Raw genomic sequence first — 20049 nt, forward strand, 5'->3', positions numbered from 1 at the left:
AATGAAATGATCAAGAGATTTTAGATCTCATGCAGTAATAAAAAGCACTTCTAGAAAATCAAGGACTCTCCTATCACCATCAGAGAGATTTTCACTGAAAGAGATGTTATTTCACCTCTTAGTTTCGGTTTGAACTTTTAAGAATCACAACAGTTGGGCGCGCCTGGATGGCTCTGGGTTAAGCCTCTGCCTTCAGCTCAGGTCATGGTCTCAGGGTCCTGGGATTGAGCCCCGCATCGGGCTCTCTGCTCAGCGGGGAGCCTGCCTCCTCCTCTCTCTCTGCCTGCCTCTCTGCCGACTTGTGATCTCTCTCTGTCAAATAAATAAATGAAATCTTTAAAAAAAAAAAAAAAAAAAAGAATCACAACAGTTCGAGGCTTAACAGCCAAGGATGCACTTTCGGCCAAACAGCCAAATATATAAAGAGAACCCAGGCACACCTTTTTAAAAATGACATTTTTAGGGGCGCCTGGGGGCTCAGTTGGTTGAGTGTCTGCCCTCGGCTTGGGTCATGGTCCCAGGTCCCAGGATCAGCAGAGGGCAGGCTGTCTGCTCAGCGGGGAGACTGCTGCTCCTGTTCCCCTGCTTGTGCATGCAAGCTGGTTCACGTGCTCTCTCTCAAATAAATTTTTTAAATGTCATATTTATTTGAAATATTTAACAATGTAATGTTGTAAATATATTTTCCAGGGAACACTGAGTGTATCTGCTAGCAAACAGCCTTTTGCTCCTTTTTCTCCAACATACACTTCGTTATCACAGTTTCCCTTCATGGCCCCATCGGACTTCCAGCCACACTGCATACCCCAAACAGCACTCCCAAGGGCAGAACAGCCGCAGAGCAATTAACAACTATGGCCCTAAAATCTGATCCGGACCTGGTTTGAATCCTGGCTCTGCCAATTACTACCCGCATGACTTTGAACAAATAACTGAACTTCATTTCTCCCCTTGATGAAAGGAGGCTAATATAAACCACCTGGTAGGTATGTAAGGATAATCAAACCCACCCGGTGCCTGGCTCAGGAAAGATACTGCTGTTGCTAAGCTTCTATCACACAGCTCTGGACAGGACTAACAGCTGTCTTCCAACTCAAAGCTTAAATATATACCCAACTCCACAGTGTGGCTGCTGCATTATATAGTAAAAATTGTTCATTTATTACAAGGACTCAGGTGTAAGTGAGATATGCCAAAACCATTTTTTTAAGAAATGAGTGAACACCATTTATGGCTGTGGAAAAAAATAAGAAGAGTAAGCTCCTTACCATGGTCAGTACACTGATTTCTGACGTCCTCTATGCTTTCTACTTTGATGGCTTCTTTAAGAAAAACGTAACAACTGTCTTGGAACTGAACCCAGGCAGATGAAGGACAGTCTATGTGGGAAAAGAAACACTGTTAAATAACTTGGGAAGAATTCCGTGAATTCCTAAAGATACCAGATATTAAATTTTGAAAGAAAAAAAGAATTTAGACACAGAGCTCTGTTAAAGTAAGAAATTGACTAGTGTGATGGGAATTTATTTTTTTCCATTCTACATTTGGGAAAAGAGAAATGTGCCAATGAATCTCTTCTGATTTGACAGAGCAAAGTTACAAGCCTTTAGGGTGTTTATGAATTCAGACTTGTAAATTACAGCATTATTACCAAGGCAACAAACTATCAAGAAGGACAACCAATCGGAATTACAAGCTCTTTTTGAAGGTTATCTCTGCAGTATTTAGTAACAATTTCAAAAGTCTCAAGAGTTCTGCAAGAGCCTTTTTAAAAATTATACTTCGAAGAGCAGAGACAAGTTGCCAAATTATGAATATTCAGACAAGTTTTCATATTGCACAGGAAAACAAGATTGATGTTCTTATGAACGTTCTTAGTTTAAAACCTCATCAAAGCAGATTCTTTGAATTAGTTCTATGAAACAGAACCCTATCTCTTCCTCGGAGTTATAAGTAGAATGACACCTCCTTCTTCTCTATCTTCATCTTTTTTGTTGTTGTTGTTCATTATAAATGTGTACATTTGTAAGCCATGGCTCTGAAATGCCATTAGTTAGCATGAGCTTACTTTCAAAAGTAAGCCTTGAAGAGCTTGATTTCACTGCCCAGAATGGAGAAAAGGGGAGGATTTTACTGAATTCCAGTGAATAAAAAGAGCTTAATCTAAATCCCTATTCCCTTAGGTCTATGTAGGGAAAATCACAACGACTTTTACCTAGCTTTATTTAAAGTTCTCTGTGTGTTGTAGTTTTAATATGAACAAGTAAAAGAATGCCCTACTATAAAGATCAGAATTTAACCATCAGCAATGTTAATCTAAACTCAACAACCTTGAGTTTACCAAACTCAGAACATGGCAGAGACCATTAGTTGTCCCCTACTTGAACCCAGCACTTTTTCTTCCCCTGGTGTATTTTTTCTATTTTATTTTATATTTTGGGGGGAAGTTTTTTGATCTCAGCTTCTCATATAGCACAGAATACATGTCCACCAAGCTAAATTGTTTTCCAGTCTTCCAGTAACTTCTGGATAATGAGCTGTGAGCTGAAGCAAACCATGCAAATTGCCTTTAAAAGGAAGGAGTATGTTCCCTGGATCATACATCCCCTTTCCCACTGGCCAAAATGTACTCAGCCATCTTTAATCATGTAAACAATGGAAACAGCCTAGGAATAACAGAGCAACAAGAAGGATCCTACACGGAACCATCATATCACACTCAGGTTGTTATGAGAGAAAGAAAGAAACTGTTTTGTCAAGTTGTCGTTAATTCAGGTCATTGTTACAGGAGGTGGGTCAACAACCTAATACTAGAGGCTACTTAAAACTGTCCCCATGGTGAGACCTGAATTTTCCCCGGCCTCATACTGCTACATTTAGTGGTTAAATCCTCCAAGGTGGGGGCTCGGTCCGTGGAACATATAATTCCTGATCGCGGGATTATAGGTTCGAGCCCCACCTTTTATGTCGAGGATACTTAAAAATGAAAACTAAATCATGCAAGATGTACTAGCATGAGAGTAGGCATCTCAAGTTATAATTTATTTTGTATACAGGTTTTTTCCTTCCTGCTGTCCCAGAAGTACTTGCATTACACATGTGACTACCTTGGCTTGAACTCTGGTTGGAATCTAGAACTCTCTCAGTGTGGCGGCTTAAAGGTAGTTGGTAGGAATATTCCAGGAGCATTTACTTAATAAAACACTAAATTTAAAAAAAAAACCTGGGTGTAAAATATATGTGCAGTACAATCCCAGGAGTTAAAAAGCAAGGAAGTCCAGAAATGGTTAGGAGTTGGAGAGGCCAGACATGTCTGGAGGCACAGGGTTCAGGGAGGCTGAAAACAGGATGCGTGGGGCAGCTAGGGCCTCAGACTCTCTTCCTCAGAAACAGTACTCAGCCATCGTGCTTTCACCTGGGCTGCCCTCTCTGCAAATGTGGTCCTTACTCAGAGGAACTCTTTTAGATTTAACAAAGAAGTGAAATCGTGGTATTTGTTTTTCTCCGTCTGACTTACGTCACTTAGCAGTGTACCCTCCAGGTCCATCCATGTTGTCATAAGGGGCAAGCTCTCGGTATTTTATGGCTGAACAATATTCCAGGGTGTGGTGACGTATTTATCTTTATTCACCTGTGGATGGACCCTTGGGTTGCAGCCATATCTTGGCTACTGTAAACTATGCTACAATAAACACAGGGATGCATACGCCTTTTCAAATTATCTTTTGTTTTGGGGGGCTAAATACCCAGTAGTGGAATTACTGAATCACAGGGTAGATCTAATTTTTATTTTTTGAGGAACCTCCATACTGCTTTCCACAGTGGCTGCACCAGTTTGCATTCCCACCAACAGCTCATGAGGGTTCCCCTTTCTCCACATCCTCGCCAACACCTGTTATTCTCAAGGTATTTTTAAATTTCCTCTTTGGTGTCTTCACTGACCCACTGGTTGTTTAGTAGCATGTTGTTTAGCCTCTAAATGTTTGCAGGGTTTTTCCCCATTTTTTTCTTGTACTCAATATCTAGTTTCATACTAGATATTTGTTGGAAAATATGCTGATAGGATCTCAATCTTTTTAAATTTATCGAGACCTGTTTTGTGGCCTAACATGTGAACTATCCTGGAGAAAGTTCCACGTGCACTTGAAAAGAATGTCTATTCTGATACTTGGTTCCTTATATGTCTGTTAAGTCCATCTGGTCTGATATGTTGGTTAAGGCTGTTGTTTCCTCATTGACGTTCTGTCTGGATATCTTTCTGTTGATGTAAGTGGGGTGTTAAAGTCCCCTCCTATTATTGTATTCCTGTCAATCTCTCCCTTCAGGTCTGTTAATATTTGCTTTATATATTTGGGTCCTCGTATACTGGGTGGACAGATACTTGTAATTGCTGTATTCTCTTGCTGGGTTGATCTCTCTATCATTATGTCATGACCTTGTCTCTTGTTACACTCTTTCTTTTAAAGACTGTTTGGTCTAATAGAAGTATTGCTACCCAGCTTTCTTTCAATTTTCATTTGCATATAATATCTTTTTCCATTCCTTCATTTTCAGTCTACATGTGTCTTTAGGTCTGAAGCGAATCTTCTAGGCAGCATGTAAATGGGTCTTGCTTTTGCTTTTGTTTCTTTTAAGTAAGCTCTATGCCAGTGTAGGTCTTGCATTCACAGACCCAAGAACAAGAGTTGTATGCTTTAACCAACTGAGCTGCCAGGCAGGCGCCCTGGTCTTGTTTTTTTTAATTTTTTTTTTAATCTAGTCAGTCACCCTGTATCTTTTGATTGGGGCATTTAGACCATTTACATTTAAAGCAGTTCTTGATAGCTACGTACTTACTGCCATTTCTTTCATTGCTTTCCAGCTGCTTTCATAGTTCTCTCTGTTCCTTTCCTCTTCTCTTGCTCCTTCCCTTGTGACATGACTCTCTTTAATGTTGTGTTTGGATTCCTCTCTCTTTAATTTTTTGTGTACCTGTTATAGGTTTTTGGTCTGTGGTTACCATGAGGCTCATATATAAGCATCCTATGTAAACAGCAGTCTATTTTAAGTTGATGGTCGCTTAAGTTGGAACACATTCTAAACACATTTTTACTCCCCCCACCACATTTTATGTCTGACACCACGGGGTACAACTTTTTATTTTGTGTATCCCTTGACTGTGGATGTAACTAACTTTACTACTTCTGTCTTTTAACCTTCATACCAGCTCTCAGTAGTAGTTGATCCCCTACCTTTACTCTGTATGTTTCCTTTTACCCATGAATTTTTTTCTTCATAATCTTACTTCTATTTGTGGCCTTTCCTCCTTAAAGAAGTCCCTTGAACGTTTCTCATAAGGCCAGTTTAGTGGTGATGACCACATCTCGGCCCTTCCTACCCTTCTCAAAGTGGCTTTCCCCCCCATCTTTAGTTGGGGAAGAGCTGCTCTGCTAGTCTTCAGGTTGTTCGCAGAGATGGTTGATCTGCATGTTGTTGTAGCCTTGCTGTGCCCGTGGAAGGGGTTGAGCTCAGGATGCTCCTACTCTGTATCTTGATCCCCCAGCCTCTGGTGTTTCTTTAAGTCTTTCTTTAAGTATCTATTAAAAACTCCCTCAGTTTTTTATTTTCTGCAAATATCTTTATAATGCCTTCATGTTTGAAGGATATTCTTGCAAATACAGAATTCTAGATTGTCAGCTTATTTTTTTATTTAAGATGAATTTTATAGTTTTGGGCTTCCACCATCCTTATTGAGAAATCAGCTGTCTGTCTGATGCCCTTTCTGGCTGCTTGCAAGATCTTGTCTTTGTATTTTAGCAGTTTGAAAGTGGTATGCTGTGTGTGTGTGTGTGTGTGTGTGTGTGTTAAATCCTGCTACTAATTCAGTGCACTCATTGAATCTATGGCTTATTTTCATTGATCTCTTTTGGAAAGTTCTTGGCCGTTATTCCTTCAAATAACACTTCTATTCCATTTTCTCTCTCCTCCCTTTCTGGGCCTCAAATTATGTTTATGTCAGACTTTCCATCATGTCCCAAATATTCCTGTTGTTCCTTTCCATATTTTTAATACTTCTGGCTCTCCATACTATTATCTTGTTCTTTCTGGTTTACTAATCTACTCTTTAGGTTTTAACAAATCTGCTGTTATGCCCATCTATTGAGTTCATAATGTCAATGCTTCCTCAGTTACAAAATTCCAATTTGTTTGTATTTTTGTAGTTTCTGGACCTCTGGTGAAGTTCTCAATTTTATTATCTATATTCTTGAACTTATTAGTTATTTTAAAGTCCATTTCTGATAACTTTAATTTCTGGGTTGCCTTTGGTCTATTTTTGTTTCTCTTTTCCTTTGGCCTATTTGTTGTTATGCCTGGTATATGTTCGGTTTATTTTTAAATCAAGTACCAGACACTGTGTAGGAAAAAATGCAGAGGCTCCAGATGATGCTATTCTCCTCTAGAAGGGACTCTGGTAGGAAGGTTGGGTATTGACAATTACCTTAACAGAGTTAAGGTTTGAGCTGACCTGAGGGGGTGTTAAAGCCTTTAGGAGGCTCAATATCCATGGATTCCAAAGAAAGCCTGGATACTAAGTACAGCCTCTCTTCTTTGGCAAGTTAAAACTCAAAATTCTGTCTCCTTAACACCATGAGAATGCCCAAAACTCTGTTCTTCCTTTCACTGCCTAAGATTCTGGCAACTCTCCTAGGGGGGAAAGTTAATATACACAATGTTGGTCTCACCTCAACAAACGGCTATAGCAGCTCTCTGCTGCCTGCAAATATGATTTTTATGGAATTTTATCTAGAACTTCTAGTTGTTCTCCCCACCTGGTTATAGCCAGAAGCAGAGTTCCCTTTTTCACATCTTTGAACAAGTTATTAATAATTGTTCATCCATCTACCCATTTACTGACCAACTCCTTTATGTCAGATATAATGGTCAGTGCTAAGGGGTAAGGAGAAAAGGATATAAAGAGGAATGAGTCCTTCATGTAAAGTGCTCACTCTGATGGGAGAGTTAAATACATACACATAACAGATATTACAAAGGTATGATGGATAAAATACTACACAAGACAATAAAGAATAAATAACTTATAAAGTTAAGAAACACTTTTTCAAAAAGAAGGAAGTAATTTGAGCTACAACTTACAGGATAAAGGAGTCTGCCATATACGAAAGGAAAAAGGAAAAGAAATCCCAAAACAGAAGGCGTACCACAGAAAGCACAATGATAAGCACCTAGTAAGGAGTCAACACATTAACTATTATCAGGTAGGATGAAGGAGAAGAGGGAGGAGACTGCCTACTTCACTCATTCAGTATATGTGCAAGACATGATAGACAGTCATTTCCAGAATGAAACTCAAATAGAAAGTCACAAGGGGAGATACTGTCAACTGCAAATTTTGATTTTCATCTTTTTTTTTCTTCTGTTTTCTTCTGATCCCTTTTGTTGCCTTTTCTTTATCCTTATAAAATTAAACAAAAAATCTTAAAAGGAAACAGACTCCATTAGCATGTTTGATGACACCTAAAATGACTTTCCATATCACTGGAAGTTCTTGAATCACAAGCTGACAAATGCCGTCATATTATTTCCAGTCAAAGCTACACATAATATTTTCTACTGATAATAAATAAGAATATAAAAATAATTTTTGCAATATGCTTTATATGGAATAAACCAAGTCTATTCAATACACAAAAATATAATCAACACCAACTGAGGTCAATTTATAAATCACTTCTCTGTACACTTGTAGTTCCTATGTTTTATGAAAGCTCTAGAACTCTGCTTTCTAAACCACCTATTGGTTAAAGTATACTCTTACTTCAGGGGCAGCTTGTGGGTCAGTTCTCTGTGGAGTGTCCAACCCTCATCTTCCTGGAGCCTTAGACTCCTCTGAACTTCGAACTTTCTGGACTTTGCATTACACCATGGATGAGAAACCTTTCTGGCTACAAGGAGTAAAGACCTGCTCAGGTTACCTCAAATGATAGACATTTACTGTATGGATACACGGGATAACAAGACATCTGAAGACGCCATCTAAGCAAATAGGCCTCGGAAGGTTTTTATACTAGGAACTCCCTTGAGTGGCCGCCTAGCCTAGAATAATCATCCTTTGATTTAGGTAACTATCCCTCTTTTGATTAGTTGTGGCCCCAGCAGTGAGGGTAAGATGACACAAACCACAAGGACCTATGCATAAGAACCACAGGTAGCCATTATTCTTGGAAAAGGAGCTGTGTTGCCTTTGATAATCAACACACATTTATATGGCACTGATCAAATCGCCCTCTATGACAGTTATCTGATATTTACCCAGTTTTCCCAACTGGATTGTTAACTGCATGACAACAGAGACCATTTCTTAAATCTCCGTGTACCCTCAATAATAACTATCATAGCACCTTACACATAATACAAGACAGCACACAGAGAACTAGAACAGGGCAGGGTTCTGGTAAGAACATTAAGCTGCAGAGAAGTCTGGCTCTGACCACATCATCCCAGATATGTTACTTAATCTCACTGTGCCCTAGTTTCCTTATTTGTAAAACAGGGATAATAACAGTATTTATTCTCACACAGGGTTGTTGTGAGAAAGGTGTTCTAGGTTCTAGATGCCATAGTGAACAAAAAGAAAAAAAAAACAAAACTCTGCCATCCTGGAGCTTATATTCTAGTTGAGGCAGATACACAAAGGCAAGATATGTTAGATGATGTTTTATATTCAGATGATATATCAGCGATCTATTGCTATGTAACAAACTAGCAACTCAAGACAACAAAAAAAACCTTTCATTATCTCACACAATTTGTCTGGGTCAGGAATTTGGAAGCAGCTACCCAGCTGGGTGATTCCGGCTTGGGGTTTCTCATGAAGCTGCAGTCAAGCTCTTTGCCAGGGCCGCAGCCATCTGGAAACTGAACTGGGGTGGGAGGATAAGTCTCCCAAGAAGGCTGCTTCATACGGACAATGCGTTGGTGCCGGCTGTAGGTAAGAGACCCAGATTCTCACCATGTGGACTTCTCCACAGGGTTGCTTGAGGGTCCCTATGACATGGCAGATGGCTTCTCTCAGAGCAAATGATTCTAATCCAGGCTTCAGAGTCACACTGTTATTTCTGCAATATCCTACTGGTTACATAGGTCACCCCTATTTAGTGCTGGGGTGAGCTACACAAAACTACGAATACCAGCAGGAAAAAATCATTGGGGCCATCTTGGAGACAAGCAACCCAAGATGGTGATAAATACTGAGGAGAAAAGTTAAAACAGAGAAGCAAGACCCTGGGTGTAGGGTAGGGGTGACGGCTGCAATTATAGAAAGGTGTCTAAGAAAGAGCTCATCATCATGGTGACGTATAAAAAGTCTGCATAAGCCGAAGGAGAAAAGCCATGTGGAAATCTGGGTCAGACAGGGAATAGCAAACGTGGACCCCTGAGATGGGAACGAGGACAAGGATGATGACGACGATGACGACAACAACTCAAAGACCACTGTTCAATAATTAAATAAGCAATACGTGGTAAGACAACAAAAGTAAGACTCTATAGGCAGAAGAATACAAAACAAACTGTTAATTTCACTACCTCAAAATTTCAACTGCCTTGTCCTTAGGTTCATTTCAGCATTTGCAGTGACCTCCAGTTAATTCACCACCGAACCCTCCTTCTCATGCTATCGGTCTGTGGGCGCCCCAGAAACCAGCTCTAAGTACTACTCAAGACATATATTTTTACTTTGAGAGGAAACGTGTTCAAGCAGAGGCTGGATACCTCTTGTGAGGAAAGCTGTTGAGGTTCATGCACTTCATGAGCAGAAAGCTAAGCTAAGCCTCCTTTGATGCGAAGTTCTCTCTGCTATAACCCCATTCTCAGTAAAAACGTGTTTCCCCAAAATATTGCCGTAAGTTTTTAATTAGAGGTTCTATAATATCTTCTGTAAAAATATATTTCAACATATAAACTTCACACACACACACACACACACACACACACACACACAAAGCCTGCCCACAATGCTCTCTGCGAAGTAAGTATGACTCTTACTTCTTCACAGCTGTCCTGAAAGACAGGTAATTAATAATGCACCTAAGTAACTCTTTATGGATTTTGACTTTATAATTCTGTTTACTCAATATATATAGAAATTCAGGAGCCCGATGAAAATTTTAAAAGCTTATACTTAAGATTCCTAAAGTTTCTATATAGATCCTCTGCCTAAAATTACCATGTGCTAAAGAATAAAATGGCATATCTACGAGGATATTTGGCATTACCGGTCAGTTCTAGCAGAACTCTCTGTTCCCTTATAATTTCTCAAGCAACCAGGCACAGCACAAGAGGAAGTGATCCTTGGGAAACACTTGTTCCGAATGTTAACAAAGTGAAGGCAAAGACTGCATTTTTTTCCCCTGGTCAATAATAAAACCTTTGCCTCTCTCCCACTAAGATATGAGTCACAGTGACTTAGCTTCCGCAAGAACAACTGTGGCAGAGACAGACAAAGAGGACGAGCTGTTTATTATGTTTATTAAGCAGGGAGGCAGGAGTGGGGCTCCAAGTCCCTGACTAATCTAGAGGGCCTGTGGCTGTACTCTGGGTTGCAAGATCTCCCTGAAGCACAAGAAAATTCAGACACTCTTGACATTCCATTCCCTCTCCACATCACCCTCCCCAACCCACATTCCCCAATGTCTACCTCCATCTTCTCCTCTCCTTCCCTTTGCAGAAGAGCTGTCATGAGATTTATTTATAGAATGGAGGTGCCAGTGTTACTCTGCACCTTTCTCCCTGGGCATCTCTGGTCCGTTTTCTTATAGATTCAGTCTCAAGATCTGCCCTCAAAATCCAAAATAATCCACAAAAGAAATGAATACTTAATAGGTATCATAAAAAACTGTGGACACTCACCCTGTTGCAAAACTAGTTTTCAACAGAGAAGCACATTTTTGAATACTTCTCAACAATGAAAGAAGTCCTGAAATAATACCTAACTGTAATTTCACTTTCTCATTAGAAGAAAAAGAAATATTTATTAATGTTTCAAAATTTACAAGAACTATCTGAGATAATTTCCCATAAAACATCACTGTGCCATTTACAAGAATTAGAAAAAGTTAGGGACACCTGGGTGGCTCAGTGGGTTGAGGTCTGTCTTCCACTCAGGTCCTGTCCTGGGATCTGGCACGCATCAGGCTCCCTGCTCGGCCAGGAGCCTACTTCTCCCTCTGCCTGCTGCTCCCCCTGCTTGTGCTCTGTCTCTCTCTCTCTCTCTCTCTGACGAATAAATAAAATTAAAAAAAACAAAAAAAGAATTAGAAAAAGTCACATCAAAAGATTAAATGATTTGATGCTTTGAATTAAATTATGATATCAGTTCATGACAGAAGTAAAATAATTTGAAAGAAACTGAAATCCCATTATCCCCCTTATTTTAAAAATCATTCATTTAAAATTCTTGGTCCTTTTATTATAAATTACAATAAAGTGCAAAGATACAACTCAAAACAAAACAAAAATTCGTAAGACTGTAAAGTCTCTGCTATTATGTATCTTCCTTCTGGTAAGCGGAAAGACAAGCAAGAAGATGATGAATAAACAAGATGCATTCAGACAGCATCGAGGGCTCTGAAGAAGATACAATATGGTCATGAGAATGTGGAGCATTCAGGGAAGGCCTGAGGAGGTGACATATGAACAGAGATTTGAATGATGTGGGTGGGGGCAGCCATGGCAAGGACAGGGGAAGAAGGGGAAGACAATCTGGGCAGAAGAGCCTGCAGGTGGTTGAGTCCCTGGGGCCCAGTGTGGATAAACACCCAACGGCTAGAAGAGCGATGAAAGACAACCTCAGCAAGGAAGGCGGGGCACCCTCATCCAGGGCTTGGAGGCTACAGCAATTCAAAATCCGTATCCTAGATTCTGATCCACACGATGACCACAGAAAGAAGACTTACTTTGACCAAGCTTATATCCACTCATCTCATGGCACCCATGGGCGATCACCTACCCAGTAAACACAGTGATCAACTACTATGTGAAAAGGCACCATTATAGAAGAACTTTCGAAAAGGCATGCCACGGAAACTTACTTGGGAATTGGAACAATGGTCTGTTCATCGTGATTTTCAAGATAATGATTAAGAACATAAGATCACTTACGCTAATGAACTCCAAAGTAACAGAGAACAGTAACAATGATTTGCACTTCACCATTAAATTTACACTTCATGCAATACCATGGGAGCTTTGCTGTTAAGATACTGCCACTCAGCTAATTTTGTGATAACCTTGAAAGCTCTTTCTTCACTTAGTTCTAAGTGTAATAGGATTCCTGATCTTGTCTGGGTAAGATATTATAAAGTACTGTGATGAAATCATCAGCATGTATATGAATGTGCTCATTAACCAGAAATATCCAACCCACATAAAATGGCACTCACAATGTCTTCTAGTCACAATAATTATCCTTCATTTTCTATGAAGAGAACAAAAGGAAGGACACCAAGTTTTAGCATGCCTACAATAGGTAAGAGCCAGAGTTCTCACTTAATGCTCATTACAGTCCTACAGGGTATTATCTCCAAGTGCAATGAGTTAGGTAACTTTTTCAAAGCCATATGGTTTGTACCTAACCCCAAAGCTCATGTTCTTTCTAAATTAATCCTTAAAGCCTCCTGACTGATAGAAACTGGTTAATTACCTGCATTAATTTATTCAACATGTACTTCTTAAGCTCTTGAAAAGCCTGTTTAACTGTACTGGACTTATAAAAGGAAAAAGAACACAATTTTCCAAAGATAGCGTGACCCGTTTTACTGTTCAAAACAACTTCCCTCTGGGGCACCTGAGTGGCTCAGTGGATTAAAGCCTCTGCCTTCAGCTCAGGTCATGATCCCAGGGTTCTAGGATCAAGCCCTGCATCCACTCTCTGCTTGGTGGGAGCCTGTTCCCCGTACCCGCCCCACCGCCTGCTTGTGATCTCTGTCAAATAAATAAGTAAAAATCTTTAAAAAAGAAAACAAAAAACCCCAGCTTCTCTGAAAAAGAGAGATACCAACATCTAGAAATGATTTTTTTTTTTTTTAATGTGACAAGAAAAGTAAATTTTGACTAACCTGAAGTCTGAAGGCATAGCAAACCCAGAAGGTGGCTTAAAGGACATTCAGATGTTACTGGCCAACATATGAGGGTGTGGATGGGGGGGGTGTCTCAAAACCGTCCAGTCTTGTCTTAGACAAATCCAACATGCTCAGTATGAAGTGTGAAAATGAGCACATCTTGTGTGTGCTCCTTCATAGGCAGCAGATGGCATGACCAGTCATAAATGCTGACCCACAAGGCCTTCCAGGAAAGGAGCTTTGAGTTAGGGAGCAAGTTCTGAGCGGCTTACTCTACTGACGCCTCCAACAGAGACCCCTTACAATGTGCCTGCCTGTCAGCAGGCTTCCAGTAGGAACTTAGAAAATGACAGTGAAATTCAAGAGTGAGGGGGAACCCCCCCAAACAAAAACCAAAACACTCGCATAAGCATTTTATTCAAACCCACACAAGTATTCACTGAGTTCTTGTTTATTCTGTTCTTTAATTCCTAGAATGGTTTGATGTTTTTGGACGGAAGTCTTTCCCCCATTCAGTATTTTGGACATGCATGTACGAAAAAGTTGTTAAACAAAAAACCCACCCCACAACAGAATTGTCTATTTTCCTCAGGAGTCATTTGGGAAATGACTGACTAACCATGTGTAACTTTTTTCGGGTGACACTTGCATGACCACAGAGCAGACTTAAAGGCTTTTTTAAATCACACGACTTAAGAGGAATCGAAGCTTCGCCTGCTCGCGTCCCACTTGGATCCAGGGGTTATTTGGCTGAACTGTTTTCCTGTTTCAACAACTCGAACGCCAAGCAGCGGGACAAACAGGGCGGCGAGCGCAGGAGGGCCCGCTTCCTCCCACCCCTGCCCCCGCCGCGCAAAGGGGAAATCTCCGCAGCCAACTTCTCCGCTCCTCATCTCGGCCCCCAGTGGCCCGGAAACTGCCCTGGTGCGCGGCTCTGAGTCCCTCTGCTCTGCAGTCAACGAGCTCCCCGTCTGGAGACCGTCCCCGCGAGCGGGGTCTGCGCTGAGGCTGGGGGCACGGTGGGGGAGCCAGGGCGGGCTCGGGTCCTCGGCGACCCTTCCTGGGGCGCTCTGTCAGAACCCTTGCCCGGGGTGGCGCGCGGGGCGGGTGGTGGCCGGACGCAGGGCCCCGGGGGCACACGGGGGTGGGCGCGCAGGGCAGGGCGCGAACCTGGGGCGGCCGGCGGCTGCGGAGTCACGCGGGGCAGGGCCTGAAGGCGACCGCTCGGGGTCGGGCTCAGGGGCAGGGAGGGAGGAAACGCGGCCGGGGGCAGCTCACCCGCGACGGCGGCGGTGACCAGGCCCAGCAACGGCAGCAGGACAGCGAGCAGCGCGGGCCGGGGCATGACGGCGGCTGCGGACGCCGAGGGCGGCGCTCCTCGGAAGAGCGGGGCGCGGACCAACCCTCCCACGCGGCCGGCCCCGGGGGGCGGGGAGGGTACCAGAGGGGCGGGAAGGGGAGGGGAGGGTACATGAGGGGAGGGAAGGGTAGACGAGGGGGCAGACGCTGGCTGACCTCCCCGCCCGCCCGCGGGCCGCCTCTTCCACGTCTCTCTCTGGTATTTGAAACTTGTCATTTGACCTGGCATAATTTCGGACTCTCAAAAATGTTACAAAAAGAGTCCGAAGAATTTCATAACCCTCAGCTAGCTTCTCTAAATGTTAACACCCTGTAGAACTCCAGTAGAATGGTCAAAGCCGGGAAATTAGCCGTGAGTTGTCCCTCCGGTGGCCTTTTCTGTTCAAATCCAACCCGTCGTTATACAAGGCACTGAGATGTCTTGTCTCCTGAGTGCCCTGTAATGGGAGACAGTTACTCTGTCATTTTCTGTCTTTCCGACATCTCGTTTGAAGAGTACTAGACGATCATTCTGTAGAATGTCCTTCAGTTTTGGTTTGTCTTAGGTTTCCTCTTAAGGGAGATTGGAAGAACGGGATTCAGGTTTTTTTGTTTGTTTGGCGAGAGTACCACAGAAGTGATGAGTCCTGCTCAGGAGAGACACTATGTCAATCGGTCTCACATTGGTGATGCTAATTTTGATCACTTGGCTAAAGTGTCTGTAAGATTCCTCCTTTGGGTCTAATGGTCAGAAACCTTTTCAAAGGCTCCTCCAGTTGGACTATGTCCCTTAGACAACATTGTTTTTTTTTTTAAATATTTTATTTTATTTGAGAGGGTGAGAGAGAGTACCCACGCGCAGGGGTAGGGGCGGAGGAGAGGGAGAAGCAGACTACTTGCTGAGCCCGAGCCCCAGGTGGCTGGATCTGAGAACCCAGAGATCATGACCTGAGTTGAAGTCAGACACTTAACTGACCAAGCCACCCAAGAGCCATCCTTAGACAATTTCTGTTACCAGCATCCTGGATGAAGGATCTTTAAACTATGCTTGCACAGCCCGTGAAGGAACCAATTCTGCCCATAGCTTGATCTTGACCTTCTAGCTTCCAGAAATGTGAGACAACAAAGTTCTGTTGTTTAAGGAACCCCCCCACAAAAAAAAACTATGCTTACTATATGTATAAAGTAGAAAACTGTAAATTGGGGAGGACATCTGGAACCAGCCAACACAATGAACAAAACAGGGCCAAGTAAGACCCTGACATAGTCTTATGTCATTTATTTATTTTTTTAAAGATTTTTAAATTTATTTGACAGAGACACAGCAAAACAGGGAATACAAGCAGGGGGAGTGGGAGTGGGAGAAGCAGGCTTCCTGCTGAGCAGGGAGCCCAACGTGGGGCTCGATCCCAGGATCCTGGGATCAGGACCTGAGCCAAAGGCAGATGCTTAGCAACTGAGCCACCCAGGCACCCACAAAGAGTGCTTTAAAATTGAGTCTAAATTCAACAATAAAAAGCCAAAGGACTCAATTTCAAAATATGCAAATGATCTAAATAGATACCTCACCAAAGAAGATATATAGATGGCAAAAAGGATATGAAAGCACTCAGCATCATATGTCACTAAGGAATTGCAAACTAAAACAAAAATGAGATACCACTATACACCTATTGGAATGGCTAAAATCCAAAGCACAATGCCAAATGTTGAAGATGAGGCGCAAAAGGAACTCTCATTCATTGCTGTTGGAAATGCAAAATGGTACAACCACTTCAGAAGACAGTTTGGCAGGCGCCTGAGTGGCTCAGTGGGTTAAGCCTCTGCCTTTGGATCAGGTCATGATCCCAGGGTCCTGGGATCGAGCCCCACATCAGGCTCTCTGCTCAGCGGGAAGCCTGCTTCTCCCTCTCTCTCTCTCTGCCTGCCTCTCTGCCTACTTGTGATCTCTGTCTGTCAAATAAATAAATAAAAATCTATAAAAAAAAAAAAAGAAGACAGTTTGGCAGCTTCTTGCAAAATTAAATATATTTGTACCATATAATTCAACAATTATGCTTTAGTATTTACCTGAACAAATTGCATAGGTATGTTTATAGTAGCTTTATTCACAGTTGATAAAACCTGAAAGCAACTAAGATGTCCTCCAATAGGTGATGGACAAACTGTGTTATCTTCATACAATGAAATATTATTCAGCATTAAAAAGAAATGAACTATCAAGTCATTAAAAGACAGGGAAGAACCTTAAATATATAGTACAGTATTATTAGCTATAATCACTATGTTGCACATTAGATCTCCCAAACTTAATCACCTTATAATTGGAACTTTGTACCCTTTGTCCAACATCTGCCCATTTCCCCCACCCCAAGCTCCTAGTAACCACAGCTCTATTCTGAGTTTGGCTGTTTTGGATTTCATATATAAGTGATACCATATGGGATTTGTCTGTCTTTGTCTTACTTACATTTTTTTGTATTGAGATATAAACTGACATATAACATTATGTTAATTTCAGGTATACAACATAATGACTTGATGTCTGAATATATTATGAAATGATCGCCATGAGTTTAGTTAACATCCATTGCCATTATAATTATAAATTTTTTTATTGCGGCACCTGGGTGGCTCAGTTGTTGGGCGTCTGCCTTCAGCTCAGGTCCTGATCCCAGGGTCCTGGGATTCAACCCTGTGTATGGCACCTTGAACAGCGGGAAGCCTGCTTCTCTCTCTCCCACTCCCCCTGCTTGTGTTTCCTCTCTTGCTGGTTCTCTCTCTGTCAAATAAATAAATAAATAAAATCTTAAAAAGAAAAAAGAATTTTTTTCCTGAAAAATACAGAAGTTTTTTCTTGCGATGCTGACTTATTTCACTTAGTATAATGCTCTCAAGTTTCATCCATATTGTCACAAAAGCAGGTTCCTCCTTTCTCATGACTAAATAATATTCCATTGTGTGTGTATGTGGGAGATATAGGTATATATATAAATTTTTTTTATCCATGCATCCATTGACAAATACTTAGGTTGCTTCTATGCCTTGGCTATTGTAAATAATGCTGCAGTGAACATGGGAGTGCAGATATTTCTTCAAGATCTTGTTCTCATTTCTTTTGAATATACACCCAGAAGTAGGATTGCTGGATCATATGATAATTCAAGCCCTAAAGTGGGGCTTGAACTCATGACCACAGATTAAGAGTTGCATGCTCTACTGACAGAGCTAGCCAGGCACCCCTGGTGATTCTATATTTAATATTTTGAGGATGGGGTCTTTTCTTTCTTCTTCACAGACCCCTGTTCCTCAACTTTACTGAAGTACCCAAGGACTGGTAGGGGAAACCAATCAATTTTCCTGATGGTTGTCAGTACAAATATATGGCTTTTCATTTCGTCTGGGCCCTGTACGCCTTTTTTGTGATCCTTTTATTTGTCTTGGTCATTGCCCTTCCCCATTCCTCTAATCAGGTATTTCAAATTTTTTATTTTTCTCTTCAAGCTGAGACCCAATTTGCTACTCATGTTTCTCAGCAGAACACCTTGCTTTCTACTCAGTAGAGACAGGAAGACCATCAGGCGTAGAAGAAAATCTTCAATACTCTCTGCTTCTCTTCCATGCAGGTCTTCCCTGTGTGGCCTCAGAGAGGAAGGTAGGCTTCCCCAATGCATCCAAACTCAGTTCCTCTTTCTGTGGGCTTGGACCTGCCCTTCGCCTCCATTTTCCCCAGTATCTTCTTCCATGACTTCATCTCTCTCCCCTGCATCATTACCTTCTCTCAGTCCACTCTTCGGGGGTGTTTTGATTTGTTTTGTTTTCTCTCCTCTCAGCTTCTGAACCTGTGAACCTCTTTCCCCCTTTTTTGGAAAAAACCTTCTTCAACCCTCCTCCCTCTAGCTGTGACCCAATCCCTGTCCTTTCCTTCTCCACCATACTTTTTCACAACTTCACTTTCCCCATTTCCTTGTTTCCCTTTCACTTCAAAGCTCACTCTGGATTCTGGCTCCACTAGCTACATTTCCAGTAGCTTAGATCACTAATGGTTTCCTAATTTCCAGAGTCCAGTTTTATCGGACTTTGCTTTTCTGTTGTTGGTAATTGGAACAATGTTGACTTGATCTTACTGGGCATTAGCCAGGAAACCTAAGCCCTGGGGCTTCCTGGGGCTGATTGTCAGCACACATAGGTTCTTGGGGAAGGTGCCTGGGCTGAGCATTGCTGAGATCCCTTTTGGCGTAGATAGGGAGGAGGACTATATAACTTTCGGCCAAAACACCCAATGAGACCTCTGTGTATTTCAGCAGGGGTGGGAAATATGGGATGAAGAGGAAGGGCTGATGAGGAAGACCAGTGAAGAGACTGGTGCAAATAATCCACGAAAAATGATAAAGGCCTGAAATTAGACAGTTGATAATGGAGACAGCCACTCTGAGAAGACTGAGGTAAAATTGACAGAATTGTTGGATTAAGGAGATGAGAAAGAGAATATTTGAGGATCAATTCTGGGATTCTAGCTTAGGAGAAGAGGGGTATGGTGTCTTCATATTGTTCAAAAGAGAATATTAGAAGTAGAACTGGTTGGTGGAAATGGAAAAAACTTTCTAAAATTCTGCTTGTGATTAATTTAGCTTGGAAAAAAGAGAAATATGTATATTAAATTTGTTGAAATGTAATATTGTAAGAATTTTTAAATTTAGAATATGCAGGGAAGTAGATATAACTTTGTATAGATCATGAGGTCTAGTAAAAAAAAGTCTTTGAGATCTAGTTAAAATTTTCTTCTTAAGATAAAATTATTGTACTAATAACAATTAAGGCTCCACTTCTCCAAAAGGGTTTTAGGATTAAATGAACCTAAGATAAAGGAATCTGAATCTCTTTCCCTACCATAAACTCAGCAGTGGCATGAGGATTGGGGGCTACCTAACTACTGCAGTTATTTGCAGAGGGGAGCTCCCAGATAATGGCAGCATCTTGCCCTAGGATCAGGGAGGGGAACATGCTGTGTGTGGGGGTCGCAGGGAGGAAATAGAGGGTGACTATTGGTATCACTTCTACATTTGTCCCCTGTACCTGATCATTAGGTATACCTACTTGCTTTTTTTAGGTACCTGGTTTTGAGAGCTCAATTTTGTTAGATCATGTGCGGGGGTCGGATTAGCTAGGGAAGACTGGGAAAGGCTGTCTTCGGTTCTTCTGACACATCCCCAACAGTGAAATGGGAAAAGGAATACAATATGAGCAGTTCTGGTCATGCTGAGAAGGACTGATGTAGATAGTCCAGTGGAAGTTAGAAATAGGAGTCTGGAACTGAATATGTGACCTATTGACTTAGAAGGAGGTGACGAAAGCCTTGGGTTAGGCAGTGGGGGTGGATCTCCTGAAGAAGCACCAAAAAGAAGAAGTAAGTGAGCCATAGTTGGAATTTCTGCTGATCCATAGTTAAAAGACTTGCTAAGAATTGCTGAGTCAAAGGATCTGAAAAAGAGACTCAAATCAAACATTCAGAGATATAGGATGATTATATTTTTAAAAAAATAATTTATTTATTTTGAGAGAGAGAGAGAGAGAGTAGGGGGAGGGGCAGAGG

General features: G+C 41.6%; 1 protein-coding gene across 2 annotated transcripts in view; it reads right to left on the reverse strand.

Moving 5' to 3' along the window:
* LOC111150164 (lymphocyte antigen 75-like) overlaps positions 1-20049 on the reverse strand; it is a 129553-nt gene that overhangs the window by 13522 nt on the left and 95982 nt on the right. For both annotated transcript variants that reach the window (XM_022507678.1, XM_022507597.1), the window contains one exon: positions 1269-1379. In XM_022507678.1, coding sequence (XP_022363386.1) covers positions 1269-1379 — 111 coding nt within the window. The remainder of the gene's footprint in view (positions 1-1268; positions 1380-20049) is intronic.

The sequence above is a fragment of the Enhydra lutris genome, unplaced genomic scaffold (genome assembly GCF_002288905.1).
Source record: "Enhydra lutris kenyoni isolate GAN:26980312 unplaced genomic scaffold, ASM228890v2 scaffoldscaffold1, whole genome shotgun sequence".
In the NCBI taxonomy this organism is placed as follows: Eukaryota; Metazoa; Chordata; class Mammalia; order Carnivora; family Mustelidae; genus Enhydra; species Enhydra lutris.